This window comes from Trichosurus vulpecula, chromosome 7, assembly GCF_011100635.1.
Source record: "Trichosurus vulpecula isolate mTriVul1 chromosome 7, mTriVul1.pri, whole genome shotgun sequence".
NCBI lineage: Eukaryota > Metazoa > Chordata > Mammalia > Diprotodontia > Phalangeridae > Trichosurus > Trichosurus vulpecula.
Genome location: NC_050579.1, coordinates 259,636,894 through 259,661,741, shown reverse-complemented (window position 1 = coordinate 259,661,741; position 24,848 = coordinate 259,636,894). Strand labels below are relative to the sequence as shown.

Here is a 24,848-nt window from a genome sequence, read left to right as displayed (position 1 = left end):
CACTTCATTTTTACCAATGTTAAAAACTGTCTCTGCAAAGCACTTTTTAATTTCTAATATGCTACGTTGTTTCTCTGTATTATGTGAAAGGTTTGCAAGTTTTATTTCAAGACTAGACAATATGGATAATTTACCACTGATTAATCAGAACTTCAAATAAGAAAGCCACTTCCTGATGTTTAATATCACAAAAAATATATCTCTACTTGTATTAGCTCAACATGACGGCTATAAAGTCAGCTCACAAAGTTCTTGGCAAAAAGGGCCTAGAGCAGAAACTATAATTACAGCTACCAAGGATACTCTTTTGGAATTAAACAAATGCCTTCTATGATCACCAGCATCATATGCTGTTAAGGACCTGTGCACATGAATGTGAGCATGTAAGAGACACAGAGACAGAGAAACAGACAGATATTCTAGAAATTATTCTTGTGGGGTATCTGTGCTAACATTCTAGAATTATCAAGAGTGTGCTCACCCAATACAAAGCAAAAGACAAGTATAATACAAAATAAATAAGAGATATCAAGCTGCTTTTAATTTTTCGGCAGATGCAATTTAAGGACTATTGTGTATCTAGGTACTAAAACGTAAGAGAAGAAATTTTATCAGGGGACTTTTTTTCCCACAAATGCACCTGTGTATCCTGTAGCTGTGACTCAAGACTGGCTGCATCCTTGGCAAATTTAATACCCTTCTTCTCTGCTTCTTCCAGGAGGGTTGAGACATTATCTAGTTCATTCTGTGGACAGGAATAAAAGTCCAAATTCAGCACAATAGTAAGCAGGTTAAAAAATATCAAAAATTACTGTACTCAAAATGTATTAGATTCCCCATGCAAGAGTTATGAAAATATGGAAAAGAATTACACAGGTTGCAGAGTGTGGAGGGACTCTGATCTGCAAGTATCGGAAGTACTGACAATGAAATCAGAGCCAGGAACCACATTAGTAAACATCGGTAATACCAATCTGCTTTTAAGAATAGGAAGTTCACCTCCTAGAAATATAAACAGGAAAAGTGCCTTTCAAGTGTTGAAATATCAGTATTTACAGCTAGTGACAGTCTTCACATCTCTTCCTCAAATGCACAACACACCAACGGAACAGTTTTACACTGGTTAAAAAATAGGAAATGCTATCACTGATTTGGGTTTAAAGAATGAAGTTTTTCTAACTTACCTGGAGCTTATTTGCTTTTTCAGCAAGTTCCACCCGCAGCCTGTCTCCTTCTGTGACCTTGGCATGTAGTTCTTGTACCTGAGCATCTAGTTTCTTTCTCTTGTGTTCCGATTCAGCCTTGACTTGTTGTAGTACCTTCACTTCACAGGCCAACTCCTTATTGTCAGTCTCTAGACCTTGCTTGTTTTTCTCAAGGTTTACTTTGAACTATCAGACAGAAAAAGCCCATATGATTAGAAATTATTTCATAAATGCAACTATTTTTATAGCACCGCATGATGCTTTGACCAAGAAGGCTGTTCTTTGAATATGTAGTCTATTTCTACATGTGAAGACATAGGCACCATGTCTCATTAAATTTTTATCTCCTGCAGAGCCTACAAGAATATATAGCACATTGTAGGTACTTAAAGACGTACACTGAATACACACATATATAGAGAAATATATTCTCTATCTATCTATCTATCTATCTATCTATCTATCTACCTACCTATCTACCCATCTATCGAAACTAAACGAGGTTAGGACTAGAAAATCCACAAGATTATCTTTGGTAACTGTGTCTCTTGCTTTGGATAGATCAGAGATCTCCAAGAAGCCCAATAAATGTCCTCCCAAAGGGCATTCTTATGTTTCTTCAATTTTAAAGAATATCATCTCATTTATTATGTTGATTGCCACTATAACATTGTGGGGCAAACAAAATAAGCATGAGATTTGGTCCCTGCCATGAAGAAGACAGTAAAAGGAAGACTAATGCATTTAAATTAACAACATGGAAGCAATTTTAATAAAGTGCCAACGTGAGTGGGATAAAGAGATAATGAGTTCTGTTTTGGTACAAACTAACTGATAAGGACACCTATATGGTAACGTCCTGAGCTACGGGACTGTAATACTGAGTGTGAAGACAGACAGACATTAGCGTTAGACTAACCTATCTTGATGCTCAAAAATGGATATACAACTCTGATCTTAAAGATCATGTCATTAAAAAAACTGAACTAGATTACAAGTGGTACTTTTTTTTTTTTATAATTGTGGCTAAGAGGAAGTTTTTAATCAAACAAGGGGTAACAAGTAGTAGAGAGTGAAGAAAGCAGAGTCAAGTTAGTGCCTTTCTGTAAAGACTTAACAAAGTGGATTTCTGGCAGACACGGTTGCCACCTGGCTACTCTGCTCACGCTAGATGGAACAATGGTCAAGAAATTCAGGAACTTGAAAAAGTCACTTCTACTCCAGAACTGTACAAATAGTCAGCTAGAAGCCCACAAGTACCAGAAAAAGGAAACTACCAGCAAAACCTGACCAAGAGAAGGGCCAGAAGAGATCAGAGATGTCTGAGACACAGACAGTCAGTCCACAAGGCTCTTCTGGAGACAGCAAGAGCAAGAACATAGGCTGATTTAATGTGGAGGTTCTTAATGATTTCTGCAGAGAATTTCTCTACCTTTTCATTCTTTACAACCAATGGTGGTATTTAAACTGCAATTTTTTCATGGTGGTCTTTTTGCAAATATTTATTATGAGAACTACAACAAGAGATAACCAAACATCTCACGAAATGGGTGCTTCTTACTACTTCTGAACAGTGCAATAAACCAACTCTGCCAATTGTTGTATTCTCTTTTCCGAGTTTCCATCAACTTCCATTGAGTTCTAACTTTCTTCTTTCTTCTGGTTTCAATCATAGTGAATATCAAGGTTGATATGATTCAATTCTTCCGGGACTATTTCTACTGACGGATTGCATCTTTAGAGGACCAACAGCTAAATTAAAGTCTGCGTAAGTACATGACTCTTGGTATTTTCCCGACCCTCTTCTACTTTGCTTACATTCTAGAAGAAGGGGAAAGGGGCTTCAGAGGACTGAAGGGCCAATTGTTTCATGGTTTGCCAAAGCCAAAGAATTCAACACCCAGTGGGACTAGTGTCTCTAGACTTAATGAGTCTAGTTCTCAGAAAGCTGAGTCACACTGTTGCCAGGACCATGCTTTGATAAGACTGATCTCAAATATAAACATTTTCTAGTTATTTCAAATGGTATTTTCCTCTCCTTTATTCCCTCTTAGATTTTGCTATTATTATGCAGAGATAATGTTGATTTCTGTGGCTTTATTTTGTTGCCTGAAACTGTTGAAGCTATTAGCTGTCTCAATTAGTATTTTTTCATGATTCCCTGGGATTTTCTAAGTAAACTACAACGTCAAAGAGATAGTTTTGCCTTCTATATGCCTATGTTCAGACCTTTAAAAATTTTTTTCTATTGTCTTACTGCTATTGTTAGCATTTCTAGGGGCAGCTAGGTGGCCAGTGAGTAGAGCACCGGCCCTGGAGTCAGGAGGACCTGAGTTCAAAACTGGCCTCAGACACTTGACACATGTACTAGCTGTGTGACCTTAGGGAAGTCACTTAACCCCAACTGCCCTGCGAAAGAAAAAAACCAAAAAAAAATATTGTTAGCATTTCTAGAGCTACCTCAAACAACAGTAGAGAGGCTGGGCACCTTTGCTATACTCCTGTATTTGCTGGGAAAGTATCCATTGCACATAATGCTTGCCTTTGGTTTTAGATACTTTTATCCTATTAAAAAATATCATAAAATGCCTACGTTTAGCACAAATGAATGTTATACTTTGTCAAAGCCTTTTTCTCCATCTATCAGGATGAAATAAAAACATGAATTACTTAGGAAAAACTCCTTATTTTATAGAAACAGCTAGGAAAACTGGAAAGTAATCTGGCAGAATTAGGCTTACCTCAACATATTATACCATATCCCACAATAAATTCAAAGACACATGACCTTAATATTAAATACCATGAAGAGGAGAAGCAGATCATGTATCTTTTATAGTTATGAATAAGCAAACAAGAGACACAAGCAATTACAAAAGCTAAAATTTTGGTTACATGAAATTAAAAAATTTCTGCACAAACAAAATTAAGGCATTGAGGCTAAATAGGGAAGTGGCTGAAAGGGAAAAAATTCTTTACGTCAAATTTTGGAATCCAATCTATAAACAACATACACACAAAAGACCAAAAAGCCATTCACCAATTAAGTGGTCAAAGATTATGCAGTTATCAAAAGAACTACAAAATATTAATAGAACCACACAAGAAAATGCTAAAATCACTAATAATAAGAGAGATGTCAATCAGATAACACTTAAGTTTCACCTCACAAACTGTGACATATGAACATAATGAAATATTATTGCGCTATAAGACACAACAAATATGATGAATATAGAGAAACACAGAAAGACTTATATGAGCTAATTCCCACTGAAGAAAACAGAGGCAAGAAAATAATGTACATCAACGTAGGTATAAAGATCCACCAAAGAATCAAAAGTGAATGCTGCAAAATAACAAAGGACAAGTAATGCCCCAAAGAAAAGACACCAACTGACAATTCTATCCCACTTCTTTCCAGAAGTGGTAGGTCCATGGGTGTGGAATATCATATCTTTTCAAACTTTTGTCAATGTACTGATTGGTTCTGTTGATTTTTTTCCTCTTCCTCTCAACTCCACCAAGGGTGCTTCAATATCTCACTTCCCCCATATCTTCTCCAACATGTCATTTTCCTTTTCTGTCCTATTAGCCAATCTAATAGGTATGAGGTAGTACCTCAGAATTATTTTAATTTGCATTTATCCAATCAATGGTGAGTTACAGCATTTTTTCATATGGCTATAGATATTTTTGATTACTTCATCTGAAAACTGTTCATATCTTTTCATCATTTATCAATTGGGGAATGGCTCTTACTTTCATAAATTTGATTCAGTTCTCTACATGTTTGAGAAATGAAGCCTTTATGAGAGAAACTTGCTTTAAAATTTTTTTCAGTTACTATTGCTAATTGTATTCCCTCCATTTATTCTATTCTCACTCTCCTTTCAGCCTGATCCTCTCCCAATCAGCCCTACCTTTTGTCAACCCTCCCCCACTGTTTAGTCTCTTCCCCTCCTACTTTCCTGTAGGGTAAGATAGATTTCTATACTCAGGTGAGTGTGTACGTCATTCCCTCTTTGAACCAATTCTGATGAGAGCAAGGTTCACTCCCTTCCTCTCATCACCCCCTCTTTCCTCCCACTATAAAAGCTTTTCCTTTTCCTTTTTTTCTTTCTTTTTTTTTTGACTTTTTTTTTATTTTTAGTTTACAACACACGGTTCTACATAATTTTGAGTTCCAGATTTTCTTCCCTCCCTCCCTCCCCAGGACGGCATGGAATCCCATATAACTTCCACGTATAACTTCGCATTGAATTAATTTACACACTAGTCAAGTTGTGGAGAAGAATTTGACCAATGGAATGAATCATGAGAAAGAAGAAACAGGACCAAAAAAAAAAAAAACCACAACCCCAAAACAAAAACAAGAGAGAGGAAAAAAAAGGGGGAGAAAAAGGCAAGCATGAAGTGTGCCTCAATCTGCATTCATACTTCATAGTTCTTTCTCTGGATGTAGATAGCATTCTCCATCATGAGTCCTTTGGAGTTGTCTTAGTACCCTGTGTTGCTGGGACAAGGAAAGTCTGTCAAGGTTAGTCCTCACAGAATCCATATGTCTGTGGTTGTGTATAATGTTCTCCTGGCTCTCCTCCGCTCACTCAGCATTATGTCGTGTAGGTTTTTCCAGGTTGTTATGAAGTCCGTATCATCCCCATTTCTTATAGCACAATAGTATTCCATTACCTTCATATACCACAGCTTGTTCAGTCATTCCCCAATTGATGGGCATCCCTTTGATTTCCAATTCTTAGCTACCACAAAAAGAGCTGCTATAAATATTTTTGTACATATGGGTCCTTTTCCCACTTGTGTGATCTCTCTGGGATGCAACCCTAGAAGTGGTATTGCTGGGTCAAAGGTTCACAACTCCACCAGCAATGTAACAATGTTCCAATTTTCCCACATCCTATCCAGCATTTATCATTTTCTTGTTTTGTTATTTTAGCCAATCTGACAGGAAAGATATGGTATCTAAGAGTTGTTTTGATATGCATTTCTCTAATCAGTAGTGATGTTGAGCATTTTTTCATATGCCTATAGATATCTTTGATTTCTTCCTCTGAAAACTGCCTGTTCATATCCTTTGACCATTTCTCAATTGGGGAATGACTTGTATTCCTATATATTTGGTTCAGTTCCTTGTATATTTTGGAAGTGAGGCCTTTATCAGCGACACTAGTTGTAAAGATTTTCTCCCAATTTTCTGCTTCCCTCCTAATCTTTGATGCATTGGCTTTTTTTGTACAAAAACATTTCAGTTTAACATAATGAAAATTACCCATTTTGCATTTTGTAATGCTCTCTATTTCTTGTTGGGTCATGAATTCTTTTCTTTTCCATAAATCTGATAGGTAAAATATTCCTTGCTCTCCCAAAACCTTCCCCCACTGTTTAGTCTCTTCCCCTCCTACTTTCCTTCCTGTAGGGTAAGACAGATTTCTATACTCATGTGAGTATGTATGTCATTCCCTCTTTGAACCAATTCTGATAAGAGCAAGGTTCACTCCCTTCCTCTCATCACCCCCTCTTTCCCCCCACTGTAAAAGCTTTTTCTTGCCTCTTTTATGTGAGATAATTTATCCCATTCTATCTCTCCCTTTCCCTTTCTCCCAGTACATTTCTTTCTCACCCCTAAATTTTTATTTTTTTTTAGCTATCACCCTTTCATACTCAACTCATACCTGCACCTTTGTCTATATATACACTCCTTCTAATTGCCCTAATAATGAGAAAGTTCTTACGTGTTACAAGTATCATCACCCCATGCAGGATTGTAAACAGTTTAACCTTGGTAAGTCCCTTATGGTTTCCCTTTCCTGTTTACCTTTGTAGGCTTCTCTTGAGTCTTGTATTTGAAAGTCAAATTTCCTATTCAGCTCTTATCTTGTCATCAAGAATGTTTGAAAGATCTCTATTTCATTGACTATCTATCTTCCCCTGAACGATTATACTCAGTTTTGCTTGGTAGGCGATTCTTGGTTGTAATCCTAGCTCCTTTGCCCTCCAGATTACCATATTCCAAGCCCTCCAATCTTTTAATGTAGAAGCTGCTAGATCTTGTATTATCTTGAATGGCTCCAAGATACTTGAACTGTTTCTTTCTGGTTGCTTTCTATATTTTTTCCTTAACCTTGGGCACTCTGGAATTTGGCTATAATATTCCTAGAAGTTTTCATTTTGAGATATCTTTCAGGAGGTGATCAGTGGATTCTTCCAATTTCTATTTTACCCTCTGGCTCTAGAATATCAGGGCAGTTCTGCTTGATTTCTTGAAAGATGATATCTAGGCTCTTTTTTTGATCATGGCTTTCAGGCAGTCCAATAATTCTTAAATTATCTCTCCTGGATCTATATTCCAGGTCAGTTGTTTTTCCAATGAGATATTTCACATTGTCTTCTATTTTTTTCATTCTTTTGGTTTTGTTTTATTGTTTCTTGATTTGTCATAAAGTCATTAGCTTCTATTTGCTTAATTCTAATTTTTAAGGAATTTTCTTCAGTGAGTTTTTGTATCTCCTTTTCCATTTGGCCAATTCTATTTTTTAAGGCATTCTTCTCTTCATTGGCTTTTTGTACCTCTTTTACTATTTGGACTGGTCTATTTTTTTAAGGTATTATTTTCTTCAATATTTCTGTGTATCTCTTCTGCTAAGCTGTTGACTTGTTCTTCATGATTTTCTTGCATCACTCTCATTTCTCTTCCCAATTTTTCCTCTACCTCTCAACTTGATTTTCAAAATCTTTTTTGAGCTCTTCCATGGCCCAAGACCAATTCCTGTTTTTCTTGGATACTTTGGATGTTGGCGCTTTGACTTTGTTATCCTCTTCTCAGTGTGTGTTTTGATCTTCCTTGTCACCATAGTAACTTTCTGTGGTCAGAGGTTTTTTTTTCCCCCCATCGTTTGCTCATTTTCCCAGCCTATTTCTTGACTTTTGACTCTTTGTTAAAGTAGGGCTCTGCCTCCATGGAGGAGGGCGCACTGTCCTAAGCTTCAGGGATTTTGTGCAGCTGTTCTCAGAGATACTTCTAAGGAGCTGTAAGTTTTCAGCTCTTCCAAGGTGGTATGATCTAAGAAGAGGTGTGTTTACTATTCTCTTGGCCTGTGCTCTGCTGTTAGTGAACGCAAACACTCTCTTTTGGCCTGGAACTGTGACAAGGGTTTCTGCTCCACTGCGGCTGAAAGCTCCGGTGTGCTAGTGCTACTCCTCACCCTAGGACTATTACCCAGGACTGTGACCCAGATCCGAGTATGGGCAAATCAACAGAGTCCTGCCTCAGTGCCAGCAAAGAGACCTTGTAATCTCCTTCTGACCAGCTGTTCAATCCCCTTAACATCTGTGGGTTGAGAACTCCAGATGCAGCTGCTGACACTGCTGATTCAGTGGCTCCCAAGGCCTCCTCCTAATTTGCTGGGGCTGGGTCTATACTGGCATGGCCTATGCTGAACTGTGTTCCACTCTCACCCAAGTGTGACAGAACTTTACTGCTGACCTCCTAAGTTTCTTTGGCTGGAAAATTATTTTATCCCATCCTTTTGTGAATTCTGTTGCTCCAGGAATTGTTTTATTGCATTACTTAAAGGTGTTCACAGCGGTTTTGGGGAGACCTCAGGTGAGTTGATGCCTTTTCTCCACCAACTTGGCTATTTTCTCTTCCTCTTTTTCTTTAAAAAATATTATTATATGGGACAGATCTTTGGGAGGAGAAAAGGAGGTATACTAGAAGAATTCTGGTGATATAAAAATCAAATATATCAATAAAATTTTACTTTGAAAAAGAAAATTATTACTGATGAACAATGAGAAATCTAATTTGGGGACTGGTTTTGAGAAAAATTTAAATGACTGAAATTTTTATTTACCCTTTTAGCCTGTTCAAGTTGTTCAGAGAGTTCCTCCAGGGCACTAGCATGTCTCTGCCTTATGTCCTGGATTTGAGCTTCATGGTTCTTAGTTTCTTCTTCAATAGCTTTCTTCAGTTCAGCTACTTCCTGCTCACGTTTTGTCCTACAGAAAGCAATTTTTAACACAAAGAAACCCAGAATTATTTTCTTAGTTCATTTAAGAATTGGTAGTACAAAAATACATCCTTTTATATAAGTTTTAGTTCCTTAGATACTGTACTGTAATAAACTATAATAGAAAAGCTAGTTCAACTGATATTTTAAGAGAAGAACCAGTGTGGTGTAGTGGCAGCCCAGAAACTGGGGTTCAAATTCCAGGTCTGTATTTTACTATCGTGTAACCTTGGGCAAGGTCACATGGGCCTCAATGTCCTATTTTATGAAATGGGGATAATACTTTATTCACACTAAACCCATGAAATAGGTAGGTGAAATATTTCATAAACTTTGAGGAACATAGGACATGATTAATTATTAGACCTATATCTCAATAACTGGGCCGACTCGGTCAAGTTACTAATCCTCTCTGGGCTTCAGTTATTTTCTCTCTATGTAAGAGGGGGCTGGATATACTAGGTTTTGTTCTAGCCAGTGGTGGGATTCAGTTGGTTTGCACTGGTTTGGCAGAACTGCTACCTAATTTTAGGTTGATGGTGATGGTGGCGGCAGCTCCTCAGCTCAGTTCTGTGGAGAACCAGTTGTTAATTAATTTGAATCCCACCACTGGTTCTAGCCCTAGCAGTCTAGCTGATACTGAGGAACCATTTAAACAGTAACAGCATTCAGGATATGAGTACAAATTCAATTTAATCTCTTCTGCAGTCTACACCCACAGAATGATGATCCTATAAAACTGCAGACAGTTAATCCATGTTTGTTGAATTATAAAGGTATAGAGTAGGATTTTGGGAACATAGCAGCCATGCTTACGAAACAGGAAAGCCTCTGTGAATTATTCCTAGTACCACACATAGGGCCTCGCACTCAGAACTCACATAAATACTTCTTGCACACAGCTGTCACTCTCGGGGAGCAGTGTTTGAGCAGTAACACGGTCATCTTACATTTGGATTAGGCTTCACAGGTTTCAAAGTACTCTTCTTACACTACTACAGCTGTGAGTGAGACAGGTTGAGCAAAGACTAGGACTTTTAATTTTATAAAAAGGACCCTAAGGCTCAGACAAGTGGAGTAGCTTGTATGAGGTCACAGAGATGAGATGAGACCCCAAGTTTTTCCAATCTTCATCCAACATCCTTCTGACACTACATGCATATCCTACAGGCATATTTCAAGGTATTCTAACTTAGGCAGGAATAGTGTTGGGGTTGGGGAACAGAACAGCAGCTGTAAGCATGTGAGCATGGTCTACTGATGCACTAGAACCTTTTAGCAGAGAGACAGCTACAAATATATATTAACTATTTATTGTATAAGGCACAATCTGGGAGACCCAGAAAAAAATTCACACAGGAAAGTAAACAGAAGATAATTTGAAGAAATACCGTATCACCTCAAATTGAACACAACAAAAACTGAACTCATCTTCCCTCCATATATTCTCCCACTACTTGGATCTCTTATTTAGATCTTCTGGTTCTATCAAAGGCATTACTGCTTTCTCTGTCTCAGAAGTCTATTTGAAGCCTTGTTTGTCTTTCCTTCCTTATTGGATAAATGTATAAATTTTTAGCCTGACATCTACAAGAACCAACTGAGAACCATCTATTCAAATTTGTTTCTTTTTATTCCCCAATCCAGGTCTTTTACTCCAGTGACGTGGATCTCTTACTATTCTCCACTCACGTCAGTCTCATTTTTGCCTTGGTCTTTTTGTTTATACCATTCTCTTTGTGTAGAATGCCCTCTGACATTGTCTCACTAATTCACATCCTACACCTTCATTGGAGGTATAAATTAAATGCTATGAAGTGTTTAAAGAAATACGCATACATGAGACTATTGAGAAAACTAGAGAGCCATTTGGCACAAACTAGGTATAGACCAACACCTCACACCATATAATATAGTAAGATATGGTCAAAATGGCACATGATTTAGATATAAAGTATGATGTCATAAGCATAAAATATGGATATGAGAAGAATTTGTGACCAAAGAGGAGAAAGAAAGGATCACAGGAAATATAATACATAATTTTGATTACATGAAATTTGCACCAAAAAACCCCAAACGCAGCCAAAATTAGAAGGAAAACAGGAAACTGAAAAAAAATATTTATAGCAAGTTTCTCTGATAAAGGCCCCATTTCTCAAATATATGCGGAACAGAGTCAAATTTATAAAAATAAGAGCCATTCTCCAAATTATAAATGGTCAAAGGGCACAGACAGGCAGTTTTCAGATGAGGAAATCAAAACTATCTATAGTCATATGAAAGTATGCCCAAAATCACTATTGATCAGAGAAATGCAAATTAAAAAACAATGCTGAGGCACTACCTCCCACCCACCAGATTGGTTAACATGACAGAAAAGGAAAATGATAAATGCTGGAGGGGTTTCTGAAAAACAGGGTCACTAACACACTCCTGGCAGAGCTGGGAACTGGTTCAATCATCCTGAAAAACAATCTGGAACTACGTCCAAAGGGCTTATTATAAAACTGTGCCCCCTTTGACCTAGTGATGCCACTTCTTGGTCAGTATCTCAAAGAGATCAAATAAGAGGGAAAAGGACCTATATGTACAAAAATATTGATAGCAGCTCTTTTTGTAGTGGCAAAGAATTGGAAATCGAGGGGATGCCCATCAGTTGGGGAATGGCTGGACAAGGTGTAGTATATGATTGTGATGGAATACTTGCATGCTATAAGAAATGATAAGCAGGTTGATTTCAGAGAAGCCTGGGAAATGAGAGAAATGATTATTAACAAACAAGGATTTGGGGAGATCAGAGTTCTCCCCCTTTTATAAAGTCCTGATTTCAAAAGTTCAGTCTTTTGAAGGACATTACTGATAATAACATTGGACTAACTTTCTTAACAATCTTGTTCAGACCCCACCCAGGTGGGGAAGCCATTGTGCTCTAGTCAGGTTTGGGTGGGGATAATTCTCAGAATAGATTGCCCAAGGCTGGGGGTTGTCTGGGTGTAGGGATAGTCTCTCTTCTACCTGATGCCATTCTCAATGCCCTCACAGTAATATTCGTTCCCTCATTAACTATTAACCAATCAGAGTTGACTGCCACCCTCGTTCTCTCATTAATTGTTAACCAATCAGAGTTGACTGCTACCCTCTGGAACACCTCTCTTTCAAAAGGCATATAAACTGTGAGCCTGCTTCCATGATTTCTTTGGTCTAAGAGTGAGATGGCCAAATGATATTCCTTTTACTAATAAACATGCTGGCATTATTAATAAAATGATTACATTACCCAGAAATTATGCCTCAAACTTTTTAAATGCCACAGACACAAAGTAAAGCAAGCAGAACCAAGAGAACATTGTTCACAGGAACAGCAATACTGTAATGATGACCAACCGTGAAAGGCAATGATCTAAGACAATTCCAAAGGACTCATGATGAAAAATGCTATCCATCCTCAGAGAGAGAACTGGTGAGCTCTTGAGCACAGATTGAAGCATATTTTTTCTACCTTCTTTGTTTCTTGCTTTTTATTGTGTTTTTTAAAAAACATGGCTAATATGGAATTTTTTAAAAGAATATTTTATTTTTCTCTAATTATATGTAAAGATAGTTTTAACATTCTTTTAAAAAAATTTAAAATTTAAATTCTGAGCTTCAAATTTCTCCTCCCTCCTTGAGATGGTAAGCCACTTGATACAGGTAACACATATGCAATCATGCAAAACATCATTTCCATATTAGTAATGTTGTAAAACAAAATGTAGATTCAATGGGGGGAAAAACATAAAAAAAAAATAAAGTGAAAAATAGCATGCTTCAATCTGTATTCAGATTCCATTAGTTTTTTCTCTGGAGGTATATAGTATTTTTCATCATGAGTCCTTTGAAACTATCTTGCATCACTGTATTACTGACAGTGACTAAGTCGTTCACAGTTGATCATCATAAAATGATGCTATTATTGTGTTACAGTGTTCTCCTGGTTCTGCTCACTTCATTCCACATCAGTTTGTTTAAGTCTTCCCAGGTTTTTCTGAAATCTGAAATTTTCTGTTCACCATTTCTTGCAGCACAATAGTATTCCTTCACAATCATGTACCACAACTTGTTCAGCCATTCCTCAACTGATGGGCATCCCCTCAAATTCCAATTCTTTGCCACTACAAAAAGAGCTGCTATAAATATTTTTGTACACATAGGTCCTTCCCCTTACCCCCCCCCCCCCGCCGCCCTTTTTTAAAAAAATCTTTTTGGGATACAGACCTAGTAGTGGTATCGCTGGATCAAAGGACATACACAATTTTATAGCCCTTTTGGCATAGTTTGATATGACCATTTTTTACAGGACTTCATATCTATCTAATTGACATCCTATGGCCTGCATTTTCAATGGGTGGAGGAGGCAGAGAATTTGGAAACAAAAAAAAATTTAAATGAATGCTAAAAATAAAGAAAAAAGATGTGTTTATACATACACATGTGTATATATATATATATATGTATGTATACACACACACATACAGAAAGTGAGAAAGAGAGCACCTTATTACTCTAGTTTAAGTATTAAATTTTATCTCCCCAATTCAACTCTTCAAAGCAGAAATGAAATCATATTTCCTCTAGGATAAAATACAAAACCTGTTAGCACGATATTTAAAATCCTCCACACTTTTGGTTCCCGCCCTCTTTTACAGACTTGTTTCACATTACTCCAGTTTCATGAACTCTGTTCTAGTCAAACTGGCCCATTAATTATTCCTCAAATGTGACATGCCATGTCCAGCGCTCATACCTGGAATGTATTTCCTCATTCCCTACTATCTCTCTTAGAATCTCTACTTTCCCTCAAGTCTCAGCTCAGAGGTCACCTCCTTTTCTGATCTTTCTAGTTGTTACTTTTGGCTTCGTGTATATTTCTTTGTGTGCCTGCTGTATCCTTCCGTGAGAAGGTAATCTCCTTCAAGGCAAGGACTTCCACTTTGCCAAATTTTTTACATCCTTCAGGATTATAAAACAACATAACACAGTACCTAGAATGCAGTGGGAAAATGCACCCAGAGTTCAAAGTCGAAGGATTACAGATATTATATATTATACATATATATATAGATATTATGTATGTTATAGATATGTTTAATGAACATTTTATTTTGATAACTATGCCTTGTGTATGTACCTCTGTTTTTATTCTTAGGTAACATTCAGGTCAAAGTTTGACTACTGTTGTCCCCTTCTTTTTGTCATTTCTTAATTTTGTTCCTTCCCCTTTCCTCATTAATGACTGATGAATCCCTTGCTAATCTTTAACAGTTAATCAGTTATGGCAAGGTGGTTGAGGATACTTCGACAGATGTGGGGAAGTGGTCTAGAGGCAGAAGAAGGGGCCACCAAAATCGTTTGCTGGGCCTCTGTTGAACAGAAAAATAATTTACTTTAGGTCATTATCACATGATGTACCCGAGAGTAAACATCTGAGTCTTGGTGTTGCCAAGTTCAATATGTATGACTTGGGGATAACTGCTTCGTTTCTCTGAACCTCAGTTTTATCACCTGTTAATTAGAGATCACACCAGATGATCTCCAAGGTCTCTTCCAGCTTGACCCCTCTGTGCTACGTTCATCATCTACCTCAGACAGCTGTGGTATGAGGCAAAGTAATAAATGTATGGTGTATACAGTGTGCTTTGTACTCTAAGGCACTATGTAAATATGAGCAAAAATTACAATCGTAACTGACAGGGAGACTCAGAAAAATCCTAGGTTTCTGGGTTACAAAGGGGAGTCACCTTAACTCCTGCTGAGCCGCTGTAGTATCCAAAGTATCTTCAAGTTCTGTTTTCAGGGCTTCCAGCTCTTCACTCAAGTCTCTTTTCTGCTTTTCTGCTTTGTTTCGGGAGACCTTTTCTGACTCTAGGTCCTCCTGGAGTTCAGCAATCTGAGCTTGCAGTTCTCGTACAACTTTCAGTGCATTGTTCTTATGAAGTGTTTCATCATCGCCTCTGTTAAAAATTCAGGCATAACAGGAAATCAGATATCCCACACGCATCTCTCTCTCTCTATATATATATGTATGAAGTGTTTTCTTAAATGATACCAACTGCCCATTCATTCTTTCCTTGGGAGGTAAGAGCCACAGCAACAATGGCAGAGAACTGGGCACCTGAATAGTCCCAATGTCAGTCATTAATAACATACTGTTGGGGGCATTGTTCAGTCAACTTCTAGTGACCAATATAAAATGATCCATCTAACATGATCATTTTTTATAATCCCAGGTCAGCTGCACACTGCCACATTACACACAACAAACTACTTTCTATCAGTATTAAATGCAATGTATTCAGGCAATACAATATGCATTTTTATTCAACAAAAAGAAAATGCAACAGCACAGGTGCATGTCATTTGAGTATATTACAGACCACTCGGAAAGAAAGAGAAGATTAGGAATTTGGGAAATGGATAAGAAGCTTGGCCCAGAGGAACGCTCTAGCAGTGATGAGGCCTTTGGTTATCTGGGCCATCTGCTGGGCTAAGCACGTCTTGACTTACTTCAGTAAGAATTTCATCATTCAAAAGGTGAGGAACCAACAAGGAGAAATTCTCTTCTGAATCTGATTCTCATTAATAGAGAAGAACTAGTTGCCAGCTGGAAACAAAGGAGACTTTGGGAGAAATGGTCACTCACTCCTAGAGTTTGTGTTAAAGGAGGAGAAGAAAGCCATATAGACTGACATGCAAACCCAGACTATGGGTTAGTTGGTTTTCATAGGGTTCAGAGGATGTAAGTCCAAAAAGGATGGGAAACTCTCAAAAATGATATTCTGAAAATACCCAGGAAAATGATTGAAGAAGAAATTGATGTGGATGCATAGGGAGCTCACCAACCAAATTAGATTTTAAACTAAATGTATGAAAAATGGACTTGAAAGATAGGTAACAGAATATAAAAGTATAGTATGGTCCTAGAAAAAGTTGAAGTGCTAAAGTTCACAATGAACTAAGCTTTCAAGTAAAGCTAAAGACTTAAGCTAGTGTGCATGTGTGTGTTGTGTATTTAAGCTAGACCTATGGAAACAGGATCAAAGAAGGAATAGGACCTTTATTTAAGGCAAATGGGATGATAATAATTGATAACAGACGACAGAGTGGATCAGCTCTGATTTTGCTTATGCTTTCTCTGACAAAGAGAGAGACCTTTGTACCAAAGAGCACAGAATGAAAAAGGCGGATAGGAATTTGATACACAAGAGAAGTAGGCTCTTAATGAATTCAAGTCACCTAGCTATATCCTCAGGCTAAAAGAACTGGCAGATATGAGTTACTGCAAGTGTATCTGAAATATGATAGAACATAGTCTATAACCTAGAGGTGAGTGCGAGCTTGATTTTGTTTGATTCCTAGGAAAAATCCAGAGCGGATCATTAAAGAGATGATTAGGAAACACCTAGAAAAGAAGCAGTGATTACAAAGAATTAGTATGGCTTTTATCAAGAGCAAGTCATGCCTTATTTTTTTTTTACCTAGATTTTAACAAGGAATTTTATTTCATGCTATTCTTGTGGAAAAGATGAAGAGATAGGAGAAAGACGACAGTATAGCTTAGCTGGATTCAGAATAAGGTAAAATGCTGGGTTTGAAGCAAAGTTATTAAAGATCCTGCCTCATCTTGATATGCATTCTCTGGTGGGCTGCACCAGGGATCTGTGCTTGGTCCTACACCAGTTAATATTTTTATCATTTATTTGGATAAAGGCACAGATGATATGTATATCAAAACTAGATGACACAAGCTGGGAAGGATAGTTATCTGGACTCAGATAAATCTTTATAGGATAGAGCACTGGGATGAATTTAGTAAGATGTAACTTACTAGAAATAGTTGTAAAATTTTACACACAGGGTTAAAAAGATAAATGTCACATACAAGATGGAAGAAGCATGGTTAGATAGCAATGTGAAAAAGACCTGGTAGTTTTAGTGGCATGGCAGCTCCACTCAGCATGAGCATCCTGGGTTCCATGAAGAGGGGAACAGCTTCCAGGAAAAGGGAGGTGACAGTACCATAGTCAGATGTCATTCTGGAGTATCAGGTTCAGTGTTGAGCCTCAAAGTTTAAGAACTCTGATCATCTGGAGTATGTCCAAAGGAAGGTAACCAGGAAGATGAGGGGGGTTAGAGGATTATAAACTTGACATATAAGGACTGGTTGAAGCCAGAAGTCTCTCAAAAGTCTATAATTCTGTTATATGATAAGTGGGTAGCTTGGATTTACCTGTTTTTTCCCTCTGATGGAAAAATTGGGATCTTTGAGATGGAGAAGGATAAAGGACTTTGCTTTTTGATGGGAGAACAAAAGTAAAGGGTTGAGCATTCCTCTCTGTGTGACAGAATCTAATACTACTTTAAAATGAGTAATACAGATAAGGGGCCAGACAGGCCTGCACAACCTGCATACCAAAGGATTTTGGGGGTGGCTTCCACATTTTTTGTGGGCTGCCCGAAATCCTTTGGCAGGCCGCAAAGTGTGTAGGCCTAGGCCAAAGAATCACAGGATCCAAGCTGAAGAGATGGCCATCTAGTTCATCCATATCTGAAAAATAACTCTCATTACAACACACCTGGTCCATTCAGACTTTGTTGGAAGACTTTCAATCAAGGAAACCCCCACAGTATGGTGAGGCGGGCCACTCCACTACTGGTTAGTCAAACTTGTTAGGAAGGTTTTCTTGACATCACACCTAAATTTGCTTCTTTGAAACTTCCACCTCTTGTTCTGGCCACTGGGGCAAAACAGAATAAGTCTAATGTATCTTACCCTTGAGTATTCTCTTCCCTAGGCTAAATATCACTAATTCCTCCAAATGATCTCATATGACATGAACGTAATGCTCTCTACCATTCTGGTGGCCCTTCTCTGGGTGTTCTAAAGCATGATCAATGACCTTCCAAACAGTAGTATCCACAACTGAACACAATACTCCATGGTCTGCCCAGGGCATGGCACATAAGGATCAGCACCTCCCTGTTCTCAGGAGCTGTCCCTTTCTCACTGCAGCCCAAGTGTGTATCACCATTTCTTAACTGTCACATTACACAACTGATTCATACTGAGCTTGCAGTCCAATAAAACACCTTGAACCTATTCATATGAACTGCTACTAACTACAAACTGCACTCCCGATTTTTTACTTGGTCAATTTTTTGAACCTGGGCAAGACCTTTTATTTCTCCTTACTCAGTTTCATAATTTCACAGTATTCATTCCAATGTTTTAAGATCTTCAAAACTCTTTTTAAATTCTGACTCTATTATCTAGTGTGCTAGTTATACTTCTTTGTCTAGTCTGTAAATTTGACAAGATGCCTTTGTCCAATATTAAACAGTAAAAATAGTTTTCTGTGTAAGATTATTTGTTGTACAGAATTTTCTGTAACCAAGAGTCTCACTACTTTACTTTAGGTCATGTGGCCAAACATTTCAAAACAACCCTTGGTTGTAAATTTAATCATTATGTTGAAATAGATATAGATTCTTAAGAGCATAAATTAAATATATCTGCATTCTAAAAGAAGAACGTATTATAAATGAGGAAAAAAAAATGAGGTAATAAACAAATTGTTTCCTCCCCACGCTTCAACCCAAACTAAGTACATTTAAATGAACAGACACGTTGGCAATTGCGTTATGGTAAAGTCAGTCAGTCTGGTGTTACATGAATGCTGGCATATGTAGCTGACATCTGGAAACATCTCCCCCCAATTCCTCTCCAGCTTACTCAGAAATAAAATCCCTATGAACACGACTAAATACAATGTTCTTAATTTAAAATCTCAGACCTGGCAAGAGCACCCTGTAGCTCCTCCTCTTTCTTGGCCAACTGGATCTTTAGTTCTTCAATCTGGGCCTGTAGCTCAGCTATTTGGTCCTGTAGATCTGTAGTTTCACCATCAAGTTTTCTTTTGGCCTTTTCCAGCTCTTGACGAGTTTTCTCTTCTTTCTTCAAGCGCTCTAAGGCAAGACATAGGAGGCTCTTCAACACACTGAACACATCAAGATAACCAACTTGGAATTTTTTCAAGAATCAGCAGCTTTTAAAAAAATTATTGTTCAAGAACATGCCACTGTTTCTGTTACATTTTATAAGATGTCCAGATAGTTGAAACCCATTACAATTTAAAAGGGGATATGAGTTTGATAGAAATTGTGTGAAGGAGGAATATTAATGTATTGATATGGATGGCATTTTCAGAGAGGCAGATGCGGTGTTAGAGCATACCAGGAGTGAGAGAATTGTAGGGGAGAAATAATGGGGAGAAAAGCAGAGATTAGTTTTTTCCTTTCCCTTTATCTAGATTGGAATAATGCAAGTGCTTGATTTACTCAAGGAATACATTCCTAGAACATGTTCCTTAGAACAAAAAGCCTGCAGTGAGAATAGATTCTGCATAAGATTGTAAAAGGTATGGATTGTGTTTTCTTTCACACTAGTTATAAATCAAGAAATAGTTCCTGAACAATGACAAAAAATCTCAGAATAGCTCAAATCACTGGCTGCTTAAAAACTGTATGTAACAGGTTTGTGTGAAATCTCCAATAACGTGGTTTCATGAAAGAATGTTGACGTTAGACTTTTATCAGAGAGTTTAATTCCCTAATTCTGTATCTTTCTTCTAATTCTAGTTGTGTTGACTTTATTTGTACAAAAGCCTCTTTAAAATTTTTTACATAACCAAAATTTTCAATTTCACCTTTAATTGTCTCCACTATCCTGCTAGTTGTGACAAGTACCTCTTCAATCTCTAGTTGTGATGGATATGGTTTTTATGGTATGACTTGTTTTGGTTAAATCATTTATCAACTTGGAATTTCTTGGGGCATACTGACATAACTTGCTGGCCTAACGTGTTTTCTACTAAACTGCTTGAGTTGGCCTAGCAGTTTTGTAGACTAAACATACTCTTTTTAAAAGTTTGTGTTCTTGGGTTTATCAAATGCTCTACTATTGTGTATTTTTGCTTTTGGGTTACCTTATCTATTCCATTAATCAATCTATTTTTTAAAATCAGATACCCGATGTTAGTAATTTGCAGCAACATACAATTTGAGATCTGGTGTCCTGACACCTAAAACTCTATAGGGTACCAAATAATAAATCTATAAGATTAGAAGACATAACCAAAAGGATAAGTGGTCAAAGCATACACACAATTTTTGAAAGAAAGTTAAACTACCAAGAACCACATGAAAAATAATCAGTAATCAAAGAAATACAAATTAAAAAAACATCTCTGAGGTATGACATCATATCTATTAAATTATAAAAAACAGGAAGACTTGATGTTTAGGGTGATTTGAGAAGAGAGGTATCCTAATCCATAGCTGATATAGCTAATTGGTTAAACCATTCTGGAAGACAAACTTAAATTATGCAAGAAAAATCACAAAGTGACTCAGTTTTACCCAGAGTTTCCACCAGTGGATCTATAATCCTGGGAGGTACAAGACAACAACAACAACAAGAACAAGACCCACACACAGGAAAATATTCACAGCCACATTAAGGGACAGGCAAAGTAGAAGACTGGCTCAAATCCTGCCCTCAGGCACATACTAGCCGTGTGACCCTGGTAGGTCACTTAACAACTTGCTAAGTCTATAAAATGCAGAAAAGGTACCTCCTTGCTATGCTAGCAGGAATTTCCTGTATTAATGAATTTTCAAGTCCAGTCCCAATAGGATTATTATATGTAATATCAAAAAAGATGGAAACAAATTATGTGCTCCAGAGATTAGAGAATAGCTGAACAAATTCTGGTGTGTGAAGATAACAGAATATTATTGTGCAGTAAAGAATGGTGAATATGAAGATCTGAGAGAAACAGAGGAAGACCTGCACATGGCCATGTAGAACGAAGAAAGGAAAATTAAAAGAACGATGCACAAATGACTGCAATGTAAATAAAGACGATATGGAAAGGGGACAAAGGTCAGATCAAAGGGTGTTACCAAATGATTAGCTAAAGCCCACAGCCTTTCTGTAATGATGAACTATAAAAGGAGAACTCGAAACCATATACTTAGATTCACAATCTCCCTACTAGAAGTTTGCGTAATTAATTTTTGGGGGTGGGGTGGGGGGGGTGGATGTATTTTGTGGGAGGTTTGACTGCCCAGCAGAGTGCACTGAGTACTCTATTTTCTGCATTGAGAACTCTAATTTCTTACCTAAATTCATTCATTCATTAAGGCTGCTAAGTAGTACAGTGGATAGGGGTCTGTAGCACCAGTAAAGAAGGAGTTATTTAAGTGATAATGGATACAATAAAAATGAGAGAAAAAAGACCTCAATAAAAACCCAGCATACAAACATGTAAACGGAGAGGATCCTGAAAAGTTTTCTTTATCCCTTTTATTGACTTCACCTTCCTTCTCCTCAAGCCATTTTTCTATATCTTGCCTCCATTTCACCGGCAAAACCTAAAAAGGATAGATTACACACTGGTATCTTAACCTCCTCATACCCACTTACAGCTCAACCATTTCTAATTTGATTTTTAAACTCTACCACTCTACTGAAATTATCTCCACAATTACCAATGATCAAGTCTTAACTACTAGATCCAATGGCCTTTTCTCAATGCTGGGTAGTTTCCTTGCCCAATACCCTCTTTTCTCCTTGCCACGTTCTCCTCCCTTGGATCCTGGGACACTGCTCTCTCCTGGTCCTCAGACTGCTGCTGCCTTGCTACATTCTTCTCCTTATGTATGTCTCTGTATGCACAGCCCAAGGGTCCAGTCTGGGTCCTTTTCTCTTTTCACTACATTCTCTTCCTTTTTGATCCCGGCAGTTCCTGGTAGCTCAATTATCATCTCTGGCATTGTCAACAGGCTGTAATACATCTCCGTGTGAATTTTCCAATTCACATCTCAAAACTCAACATGTACAACTTGGCTTCAACTCCCATTTCTAACATTAATTAGCTGAGTAAGCAAGGGCAAATCACTAAACTTCTCAACCTCAGATTCTTCACTTATAAAATGGGCTTGATAGTACTGGTAGTACTTGTACTTATAAGGTTCAAATGAAATCACTTATGTTAAGTGCTTTTTAAGAATATAAAATCCAACTCATTTCCTTGCCAAAGTGATTGTTCTGCCAAAGTTTCCAAATTCCATTCAGGGTGTTATCATCTTCCACCTTGCTCAGGTTCATAACTTTGGGATCTCTGACTTTTTAATGCCCAATTATGGTCAATCAGTTGCCTAGTCTTATGGTTCTCCCTCTACAACATTTCTTGCACCTATCACCTTTTCTTTATTCACAGAGCCACTATTCTGAATTCAGGTTTCTTCATATTTCTTCCATCATTTAATAGCCTCTTAAGTGGTGTCCCTGCTTCTAATCTGCTTAGTCTATTAATTTCCAACTCCTGGCTTTTGTAGAATTTTAGCTGAAGGAGATTTGGAGGCTTCTGGAATAGCGAAGAAGGCTCAGAGATTGATTTTGGGGAGAGGAGATATGGGAGGAATTGAAGAGAAGGTGGTAAGACAACAGAAAAGAAGTTAGCGGTGTCTGTAAAGTTAATAGCAAGGTAAAAAGATAATTACAAGAAAAAGGTACAAAGGACCAAGATGAATGGCACTTCCACAGGTGAAAACAGACACTGCAGTTTTCTAGGAGATCTACCAGCAAGAATGATAAAGGACTGAGCAGAGATGAAAACAAGGGCAACTTTTCAGGGACATTCAGAGTGCACAGTATTTATTTCTGCTCAACTAAGTTAACTCATCTATGATATAATGCAGGACTTAGAAAAGTGAAGGTAAAAGGGTTCAAAGAATGCCTCTATATTCTCCAAGTTATCAGGAAGAAGGGTTTCAATGTGAAAAAAAAAAAAAAGAAAAAAGCATCTGAAGAGGTAGAGGGGACCATCTCATCCTGTGTTGGGCAGTTGTGACCCAGGATTAAAAGGAAGGAAGAACATTGAACTCCAAGTTAAATAGCAGATATGAGGATCTTCTAAACGAGGAGGGAAGTGAACTCTCTTGGGGAAAGCAGCCGATCATCTTTCCAAGGAGTAACGGTGTGGATCTACAACTGCCATGAGGACAGAGATCACTCATTAAGACTCAGAGGAGGGAAAGATGAATAGTGGGGTTGGTATATTCATGCTGAGAACATTATAACAGAGAGATCAGCTGCCTTGATGGGATACATGTCCAAGATATGACAAAGAACTAAAAACTAGAATATTAATATGCACTTCTGGTAATTCACATGGAAACAAATAATATTGCTAGAAGGATTCTAGAAGAATGGTACTAGATATATCCCCCTAAATATTCCACTGGCATGTCTAAAACAACTCATCTGCTTCTTTAAACAGGCCTATATCTGCTGTAGAAACCACCTAATAGTGACCTGGGTTCATAACCCTGAAGTCACCAGCGATGTTCTGCTTTCCTTCATCCCCCATAAACAGTTATAAAGTCTTGTCTATTGCAGCTCTATACTTCAACATCTCTTGAATCTGCCCCTACTCTTCACTTCCCAGATCATAATACTACAGGGTGTTCCTAAAGTCTGGATGCTTAAGCAAAAATGCATATTTTCAAGAAATGAAATGAAATTTTCAACATTTTATTTAAGTGGAATATTAACACATAACATCTTCAATATGATTTCCATCAGAGGCAGCTAGGTGGCACAGTGAATAGAGCACTGGCCCTGGAATCAGGAGGACCTGAGTTCAAATCCGGCCTCAGACACTTGACACACTAGCTGTGTGACCTTGGGCAAGTCACTTAACTCCAATTGCCCTACCTTCCTCCCTCAAAAAACAAACAAAAATATGATTTCCATCATTTGTGATGCAACAACTGATGTGCTTTGCAAGATTCACATGAACTCGATGCAGTAACTCCACATTGCCTATGTGTCCAGACTTTAGGGACACCCTGTAGTTTATACTCTTAATCACCTCTCAATTGGATGATTCTTAATAACCTTTATAAATAGTTCGATATTTTCTGTTTCTTACATCACCATAGAGTGATGTATCCCCCCCCTTCTCCCCTTCCCCAAGAGTCATCTCAAATGACAGTATTTTTTTAAAGGGTGGAAAAAAAGGCAGTACAACTGATTATTCATTGAAAACATCTGAAAACGTGTAATATGTAACACCTGTGGACCTCCTACCTCCCAGAATAGGTAGAAAGGGGCATCTTCTCATATTTCTTCATTTGAGTCCACGTGGATCTTCATAATTTTATTTCTAGGCTCAAACACTTCCAGGAGTTCTATCCTGCCTCAAGGATAAAATGCATCTTCCTCAACCTGACATTTAAGGAACTCTATAATCTGGTTCCAGCATTATGTCACATAGCTTCTCTTTATGAACTCTATGTTCTAGTCATATTGGGTTAACTACTGTTTCTGAAACACAATATTGCATAGCCTGCCTTGCTGCACTGGCGCCTCTCCTTCTGTCTCTAAATCTTGGTGCTTTCTCATCTGTGAAGCTTCCTCTAATGACTCCAACTTGATTGCTCTCCCTCTTCAAAATTACCTAGCATTTCTTTCTTTCTGTACACGTATGTCAGTAAGGTGAATTTTAGT

At 37.7% G+C, this 24,848-nt stretch overlaps 1 protein-coding gene across 4 annotated transcripts in view; it reads right to left on the bottom strand.

Annotated features, from left to right (window-relative positions):
* The window catches only part of MYH10 (myosin heavy chain 10), a 195,782-nt gene that overhangs the window by 19,535 nt on the left and 151,399 nt on the right, over nt 1-24,848 (bottom strand). For all 4 annotated transcript variants that reach the window (XM_036767252.1, XM_036767251.1, XM_036767250.1 and 1 more), the window contains 5 exons: nt 19,066-19,237; nt 15,013-15,225; nt 9,077-9,221; nt 1,185-1,391; nt 641-745 (listed from right to left, as the gene is read on the bottom strand). In XM_036767252.1, coding sequence (XP_036623147.1) covers nt 641-745; nt 1,185-1,391; nt 9,077-9,221; nt 15,013-15,225; nt 19,066-19,237 — 842 coding nt within the window. The remainder of the gene's footprint in view (nt 1-640; nt 746-1,184; nt 1,392-9,076; nt 9,222-15,012; nt 15,226-19,065; nt 19,238-24,848) is intronic.